The sequence below is a fragment of the Coloeus monedula genome, assembly GCF_965178545.1.
Source record: "Coloeus monedula genome assembly, chromosome: 31".
NCBI lineage: Eukaryota > Metazoa > Chordata > Aves > Passeriformes > Corvidae > Coloeus > Coloeus monedula.
In genome coordinates, this window is record NC_138811.1 from 666,104 (window position 1) to 674,778 (window position 8,675).

Below are 8,675 nucleotides of genomic sequence, written 5' to 3' on the forward strand. Positions count from 1 at the left end.
CCCCAGGGTGGGTTTTGGGGACACTTTGGGAATTTGGGACCCCCGGCTCCGTTTTTGGGGACACTTTGGGACCTTGTCCCTGTCCTTGGGCTCACCGGAGCAGCTCTGGGTCCCCCCCCCCCACCCAAAAATGTCCCTTTTCACCTCAAATTGGGGGTGTGGCCACACTGAGGGGGGGGCTCCGTGTCCTGGGGGGTCCCCAAGGGGACAATAAAGGTGACCTGGGACGAGAGGGGTCCGTGCTGAGGGGGCTGCGCCGGGGCTGGGGACACCCGGGGGGACAGTGGGGACACGGGGGTGGCACTGGGTGACCCTGGGGGGACACAGGGGTGGCACTGGGGGGACAAGGGTGGCACTGGGTGTCACCCTGGGGGGACGGTGGGGACACAAGGGTGGCACTGGGGTGACACTGGGGACACAGGGGTGGCACTGGGTGACCCTGGGGGGACACAAGGGTGGCACTGGGGGGACAAGGGTGGCACTGGGTGTCACCCTGGGGGGACGGTGGGGACACAAGGGTGGCACTGGGTGACCCTGAGGGGACACAAGGGTGGCTCTGGGTGACCCTGGGGACACAGGGGTGGCCCTGGGTGGCCCTGGTTGGGATAGGGGTGGCCCTGGGTGTCCCTGGGGTGACACTGGGGACACAAGGGTGGCACTGGGGGGACAGGGGTGCCTGTCCCCCCTCACAGTGGTACAGCCCGTGTTCCCCGTCCCCACAGTGGTACAACCCGCTTTCATGGCCTCCCCCCCACGCTGCCTTACAGTGGTACACTCCATCCTCCCCCCCGCGCCCCACAGTGGTACCTCCCGCCTCCCCTCAGTGGTACCTCCCGCCTCCCCCCGCCGCCCCACAGTGGTACCTCCCGCCTCCCCCCGCCTCCCCTCAGTGGTACCTCCCGCCTCCCCTCAGTGGTACCTCCCGCCTCCCCCCGCCTCCCCTCAGTGGTACCTCCCGCCTCCCCTCAGTGGTACCTCCCGCCTCCCCCCGCCGCCCCACAGTGGTACCTCCCACGCCCCTCTCACCGCTCCGGCCCCCCCCGAGGCCTCCCCGTTCTCCCCCCCCCCCCCCTCCGCCCTCTCCCCGGTACCGACCTGACCCCTCCCAGTGCCTCCCCGGTCCCCTCCGGTCCCCGCGGTGTGGCGGGGATCGCCGCGTCCCGCGTTTCCCCCCCCCGCGGCGGCAGCATGGTGCGCGCCGGCTCCCCCCGCGCGGTGGTGGGTGCCGGCGCCGCCCCGCCCCCGCCGCTCGTTTCCGCGCGAAGCCGCTCCCGGTCCCGCCGAGCCGGGCCCCGAGCGCGGCCCCGACCCGGCCCCGACCCGGGCTCCGAACCGGGCCCCGAGCCCGCCCCGCGCCCCCCGCCCGGCCCCCGCCCCGCTCCCGATGCCGGCCCGCGCCGCGCCGCTGCCGCCGGCCCCGCTGCCCGCCGAGCTGCGCCGACGGTGAGTCGCGAACGGGAGCCGGGGTTGACCCCCCCCCTCCGCCATCCCCCCACATCCCCTCAGGCCGGGCCCGCTCCCAGAGCCCGCCCGGGGTGGTCGGAGAGTCCCCAACCCCGGTAATGACACCCCGCAATGGCCCCCAACCCCCCGGGTGGGCTGAGAGCCCTCAGCCCCGGCAGTGTCACCCTGAGGGGACTGACCCCCCCCCTCAGTGTCACTGACCCCCCCCTCAGTGTCACTGACCCCCCCCTCAGTGTCACTGACACCCCCCCGGTGCTTTGAGAGCCCTCAGCCCCGGCAGTGTCACCCTGAGGGGACTGACCCCCCCCTCAGTGCCACTGACCCCCCCCTCAGCCCCGGCAGTGTCACCCTCATGTCACTGACCCCCCCTCACTGTCACTGCCCCCCCCCCCGGGGTGCTCTGCGACCCCTCAGCCCCGGCAGTGTCACCCTCATGTCCCTCATGTCACTGACCCCCCCCTCAGCCCTGTCACTGACCCCACCCCCCCCAATGGCACTGACAGCACCCCCAAAAGCGCTGACCCCCCCCCTTCCATGGCAGTGACCCCCCCCAACACCGTCCTGACCCCCCCAGATATTGCAGTGACCTGCCCTGACCCCACCAGAATTACCCTGACCCCCCCCCAAAATGCCCTGACCCTCCCTTTTATTGCCCTGATCCTCCCTAAATTACTGTGACCCCCCCAAAATCACCCTGATTCTCCCCAAATTACTGTGACCCCCCCCCAAAATTACCCTGATCCTCCCAAAAGTGTCCTGACCCTCCCCAAACTACTGTGACCCCCCCCAAAAATTACCCTGACCCCCCCAAAAGTGTCCTGATCCTCCCCAAATTACTGTGATTCCCCCTCCCCCAAAATTACCCTGATCCTCCCCAAACTACTGTGACCCCCCCCTTGCAGTGACCCCCTCCATGTCCCCCCCCACCCCCATATTTTGGGGACCCCCCCCCTGCCCTGCAGCCCCAGCCCCCCCAAACCCCTCCCCATTTTTGGGGTGTCCCCGGGGATGTCCCCACCCCACGTGGCCCCGGCCGGGTCCGTTCGTCTCCCTGCCCCCGCTTTGTCCCCACCCCGTGTCCCCCCTGTCCACGGGGGTTTTTGGGATGGGGGGGTGGCACATTTTGGGGTGATCCCAGTGGGAATTGTCGCTGTCCCCCCTGTGCCCTCCCGGCACCCCCGGCCTGGGCAGGAAGGGGGGGCCCTGCACCCCCTCCCCCGCTTCCGGCGCGGCGCCCGCGCTGTCCCCGACGTGCCCGGGGCTGTCCCCAAAGCCGGGGGACACCGGATCCCCCCGGAACCCCTGCGGGAAGCGGGAAAAGGGAAGTGGGGACGGATGTGCTGCTGGCACTGGGATGTGCCACGGGGACGTGGGGGCGATCCCAGGGGACCTGAGGGGTGTCCTGGGGGCCAGGAGCCATCCCAGGGGGGACAGGAGCCACCCCAGGGGGGCCAGAGGGGTGTCCTGGGGGCCAGGAGCCACCCCAGGGGGGACAGGAGCCACCCCAGGGGGGCCTGAGGGGTGTCCTGGGGGCCAGGAGCCACCCTAGAGGGGCCAGGAGCCACCCCAGGAGGGACAGGAACCATCCCAGGGGGGCCTGAGGGATGACCTGGGGGACAGGAGCCATCCCAGAGGGGACAGGAGCCATCCCAGAGGGGACAGGAGCCACTCCAGGGGGGACAGGAGCCATCCTAGGGGGGCCTGAGGGGTGTCCTGGTGGCCAGGAGCCACTCTGGGGGGGACAGAAGCCACCCCGGGGTGGCCTGAGGGGTGTCCTGGGGGACAGGAGCCATCCCAGGGGGGACAGGAGCCATCCCAGGGGGGCCTGAGGGGTGTCCTGGGGGCCAGGAGCCATCCCAGGGGGGACAGGAGCCATCCCAGGGGGGCCTGAGGGGTGTCCTGGGGGACAGGAGCCACTCCAGGGGGACAGGAGCCATCCCAGGAGGGACAGGAGCCATCCCAGGGGGTCCCGTCCCAAATCCCGGTGGATGGGACGTTCCCGGGGATGGCTGTGGCACCAGAGGGATCCTGACCTGGGTCGTGACCCCAATCCCGGGGCACGGCAGTGATCCCAGGGAATCCTCACCCCAATCTCGGGGGTCCTGACCCCAATCCCAGGGAATGCTCACCCCAATCTCGGGGGTCCTGACCCCAATCCCAGGGATCCTGACCCCCATCCTGACCCCACGGAAGCGATCCCGGGGGTCCTGACCCCAATCCCAACCCACGGAAGTGCTCCCCGGGGTCCCATCCCAGCGTTCCCGGGGATGGCGCTGCCACCGGAGGGGTCCCGAGCCTCCTCCTGGTACTTGGGGACATTCCCGGGGTGGCACTGGAGGGGTCCCCGTCCTCATCCCGGCGTTCCCGGGGGTCCCAGCCCCACATCCCAGCATTCCCGGGGGTCCCAGCCCCACATCCCAGCGTTCCCGGGGGTCCCAGCCCCACATCCCGGCATTCCCGGGGTTCCCAGCCCCACATCCCGGCGTTCCCGGGGGTCCCAGCCCCACATCCCGGCATTCCCAGGGGTCCCAGCCCCACATCCCAGCGTTCCCGGGGGTCCCAGCCCCACATCCCAGCGTTCCCGGGGGTCCCAGCCCCACATCCCGGCATTCCCAGGGGTCCCAGCCCCACATCCCAGCGTTCCCGGGGGTCCCAGCCCCACATCCCAGCGTTCCCGGGGGTCCCAGCCCCACACCCCGGCGGATGGGGACATTCCCGGGGGGTGCTGGTGGCACCGGAGGGGTCCCTTTCCTTCGGAAGCATTCCCAGTGTCACCAGTGTCCCCTGGAGCAGCGATGGGGACAGCGATGGGGACAGGGATGGGGGGGCTCCCCCGGCTCTTCCCGTCCCAATTCCCGCCTTCCATGGCCGCGGGAAGGGGACACGTGGCCCTCCCTGGTGGCTTTTCCCAGCCTCGGTCACAGGGGTGGCCCTGTGCCCTCCCTTGGGCACTGTGTCCCCCCCTGGAATTCCCGCATTCCGTGTCCGGTGTCCCCTCCGGAGCCCTCCTGCCGTGTCCCTTTGTCCCCTCCCTTGGTGTGTCCCCTGTCCCCCTCCCCGCTGACCCCAGCTCTGCCCCCGCAGGCTGCAGGACTTGGAGCGGGATGAGGAGAATCTGGGAGAGAAGGTGAGTGCCGGCGTGTCCCCGGTGTCACCACTGTCACCTGGGGGGTCCCAGTGTCCCTGATCCCTTTGTTCCGGGAGGAATTTGGGCTCTGGAGCCCCCCCGGGCCCCCCAGATTCCCTGGAAAAGGAGGGAATGGGGGCAGTGCCGGGATTGGGAGGGACTGGGAGCTGCCCCACGCTGTCCCCTCTGTCCCCATGGGAACCTGTCCCTGTGGGAAGCTCTGCTGTGCCCTGCAATGTCCCCACGCTGTCCCTGCGGTCCCCACACTGTCCCCATGTCCCCTCCCTGTCCCTTCCATCCTCTCGGTCTCCTTTGTCCCTACGCTGTCCCCGTGTCTCTTCCATCCCTGCTGTCCCCTTGCTGTCCCCACACTGTCCCCACAATCTCCCTGCTGTCCCCACGCTGTCCCCACGCTGTCCCCACACTGTCCCTGCTGTCCCCTCCCTGTCCCCTCCCCGTCCCCACGCTGTTCCCACACTCTCCTTGCTGTCCCCATGTCCCCACGCTGTCCCCTCCCTGTCCCGTCCCTGTCCCCACACTGTCCCCGTGTCCCCACACTGTCCCCACACTGTCCCTGCTGTCCCCATGTCCCCACACTGTCCCTGCTGTCCCCGTGTCCCCACACTGTCCCTGCTGTCCCCACACTGTCCCTGCTGTCCCCATGTCCCCTCCCTGTCCCCAGGAGAGCGTGCAGGAGAAGCTGAGCCTGATCCATGGCTTCCTGCAGGCCGAGGTGCAGCTGCAGCTCAGCGAGCTCGAGGCCAAGCTGCGCTGCGAGGAGCTCTCCGAGGTGAGGCCCCAGCCCGGGAGTCGGGAGAAAACCCCGGGAAAACTCCGGGATTCGGGAGAAAACCCCGGGAAAACCCCAGGATTTGGGAGAAGACCCCGGGAAAACTCCGGCATTTGGGACTGGATACCAGGAAAGCCCCGGGAGTTGGGATTGGATACCGGGAAAACCACGGGATTTGGGATCAGAGCCTGGGAAAACCCCAGGATTTGGGATAAAACACTGGGATTCGGGATTGGAACCCAATTTCCCCTTGGGATTTGTGGTCAGACCCTGGAAAAACCCCAGAATTCGGGATTGGAACCCAATTTCCCTTTGGGATTTGTGGCCCGACCCTGGAAAAACCCCGGGAGTCAGGATTGGAACCCAATTTCCCTTTGGGATTTGTGGTCAGACCCTGGAAAAACCCCGGGATTGGAACCCAATTTCCCCTTGGGATTTGTGGTCAGACCCTGGGAAAACCCCAGGATTCAGGATTGGAACCCAATTTCCCTTTGGGATTTGTGGTCAGAACCTGGGAAAACCCCAGAATTCGGGATTGGAACCCAATTTCCCTTTGGGATTTGTGGCCCGACCCTGGAAAAACCCCGGGAGTCAGGATTGGAACCCAATTTCCCTTTGGGATTTGTGGTCAGACCCTGGAAAAACCCCGGGATTGGAACCCAATTTCCCTTTGGGATTTGTGGTCAGAACCTGGGAAAACCCCAGAATTCGGGATTGGAACCCAATTTCCCTTTGGGATTTGTGGTCAGAGCCTGGGAAAACCCCAAAATTCGGGATTGGAACCCAATTTCCCTTTGGGATTTGTGGTCAGACCCTGGGAAAACCCCAGAATTCGGGATTGGAACCCAATTTCCCTTTGGGATTTGTGGTCAGACCCTGGGAAACCCCCAGAATTCGGGATTGGAACCCAATTTCCCTTTGGGATTTGTGGTCAGACCCTGGGAAACCCCCAGAATTCGGGATTGCAACCAAATTTCCCTTTGGGATTTGTGGTCAGACCCTGGAAAAACCCCAGAATTCGGGATTGGAACCCAATTTCCCTTTGGGATTTGTGGTCAGACCCTGGAAAAACCCCGGGAGTCAGGATTGGAACCCAATTTCCCTTTGGGATTTGTGGTCAGACCCTGGAAAAACCCCGGGATTGGAACCCAATTTCCCCTTGGGATTTGTGGTCAGACCCTGGAAAAACCCCGGGATTGGAACCCAATTTCCCTTTGGGATTTGGGGCCCGACCCTGGAAAAACCCCGGGATTGGAACCCAATTTGCCATCGGATCCTGGGGAAAACCCTGGGCTTCAGAACCGGGTAACCGGGAAAACGCGGAACTTCGGGATCCGACCCCGAGCAATTCCCAGACCTGGGGGTGGGAGCCGGGGCTCAGCTGGCCCGGTGCCGTTGCCAGGAGCGTTACCTGGCCAAGGTGAAGGCGCTGCTGCACCAGGAGCTCTCGGCAGAGAATGGAGCCGGCGGCCCCAACGGGAGCCCCGGGAACGGCGCCTACGGCAGCGACGAGGACTCGGAGCGCGCCGGCGCCGACGGCGACGAGGACGGGGCCATGGAGCTGGAGGAGGCGGCGTCCCCGTCCCCGTCCTGCTCCGTGCCCACGGCCAGGGCGCGCAAATCCCGCCGGAGCCGCTCCAACGGCGACGCCAAAAGTAACGGCACGGCTTCGGGCTTCTCCGGGCCTTCTGCTGGGCTTCGGGGCTGTAAATCCCAGGGGGATCCCCTCAGGGAGGGAGCTGGGGGTCTTGTGGAGTGCTGGGATTCCCAGTGGGATCCCCTTGGGAAGGGGTTTGGGGTCTTGTGGAGTGCTGGGATTCCCAGTGGGATCTCCTTGGGAAGGGGTTTGGGGTCTTGTGGAGTGCTGGGATTCCCAGTGGGATCCCCTTGGGAAGGGGTTTGGGGTCTCCTGGTCTCAGGGTGTGACAATTCCCGTTGGGATCGAGGGCTGGGATCCCCTTGGGAAGGGGTTTGGGGTCTTGTGGAGTGCTGGGATTCCCAGTGGGATCCCCTTGGGAAGGGGTTTGGGGTCTTGTGGAGTGCTGGGATTGCCGTTGGGATCCCCTTGGGAAGGGGTTTGGGGTCTCCTGGCCTCGGGGTGTGACAATTCCTATTGGGATCGAGGGCTGGGATCCCCTTGGGAAGGGGTTTGGGGTCTCCTGGCCTCGGGGTGTGACAATTCCCATTGGGATCGAGGGCTGGGATCCCCTTGGGAAGGGGTTTGGGGTCTCCTGGCCTCGGGGTGTGACAATTCCCGTTGGGATCCCCTTGGGAAGGGGTTTGGGGTCTCCTGGTCTCAGGGTGTGACAATTCCCATTGGGATCGAGGGCTGGGATCCCCTCGGGAGAGGCTTTGGGATCCATCGGGCTCTCGGCGCTCTCCCTGCAGAGTCTCCCGCCAGCTCCCGCGTCACCCGGAGCTCCGGCCGGCAGCCGTCCATCCTCAGCCTGCTCTCCAAAGGGTCAGCGGGGAGGGTCACCCTCCTCTCCCTCACCCCCCATCCCAAACCCTTCCCTCTTCCCATGGACCCGAGCCCGGATCCATCCCGGCCCCGTCCCCGCAGATCCACCAAGCGGAAGTCGGAGGAGGTGAACGGGGAGGCGAAGCCGGAGCTGATGAACGTGGAGAAGGAGGAGGAGGAGCTGGAGGAGAAGGTCGGTGCTGACATCCCGGACCTCTCCCGGGTCATTTCCGGGGCGAATTCCCAGGATTTTGGTCCGTGGTGACATTCTGGTTGGATTTCCTGGGATTTTGGGATTGGGTTTTCTTGCTGTCTTTCCCATTTTTTTGTCTATTTCTCCAGGACCAAGATGAGAAAAGGATGAAAATGGAAACCAAAGACGGGTGAGGAGGGAGGGGAACGTTCCCGGCCGGAGCCGCGTCCCGGTGCTGGTGCCGGTGCCAGCGGTGACGTCACTGCTCCGTCCTCATCCCAGGATTTATTTCTGCTTCCCAGGTCGGAAATCAAAGAGGAAATGCCTCAGGTTAAAATCACTGCTCCTGCTAAAGTGAGTTCCTCCTCATTCCGGCTTCTTTTTGGCGTTCCCTAATCCCTTAGAACTCCTGGATTTTGGGGTTTTTGGGATGAGTTGATTATTCCAAAGGGTGGATTATCCTGGGGGACAATAAAAAACCCATTTCCAGCCCATTCATCATCCCAAAATCCAACAGCTGGCGTTGGTTTGGATGGGAAACCATGGATTTAGCTAAAATCTGGGATAATTTTGGGAACAACTTGGGGAAAAGCTGACTCCCCCTCCCCTGTCCCGCAGACCACCCCCCCAAAATGCATCG

General features: G+C 65.2%; 1 protein-coding gene across 1 annotated transcript in view; it reads left to right on the top strand.

Annotated features, from left to right (window-relative positions):
* Positions 1 to 1,325: 1,325 nt before the first annotated feature.
* The window catches only part of DNMT1 (DNA methyltransferase 1), a 28,282-nt gene continuing 20,932 nt past the window's right edge, over positions 1,326 to 8,675 (top strand). The window contains 9 exon segments of the mRNA XM_082299322.1: positions 1,326 to 1,443; positions 4,549 to 4,591; positions 5,274 to 5,381; positions 6,784 to 7,036; positions 7,770 to 7,842; positions 7,945 to 8,035; positions 8,185 to 8,225; positions 8,338 to 8,389; positions 8,654 to 8,669. Of these exon segments, the coding sequence (XP_082155448.1) occupies positions 1,385 to 1,443; positions 4,549 to 4,591; positions 5,274 to 5,381; positions 6,784 to 7,036; positions 7,770 to 7,842; positions 7,945 to 8,035; positions 8,185 to 8,225; positions 8,338 to 8,389; positions 8,654 to 8,669 (736 nt within the window). The 5' untranslated portion in view covers positions 1,326 to 1,384.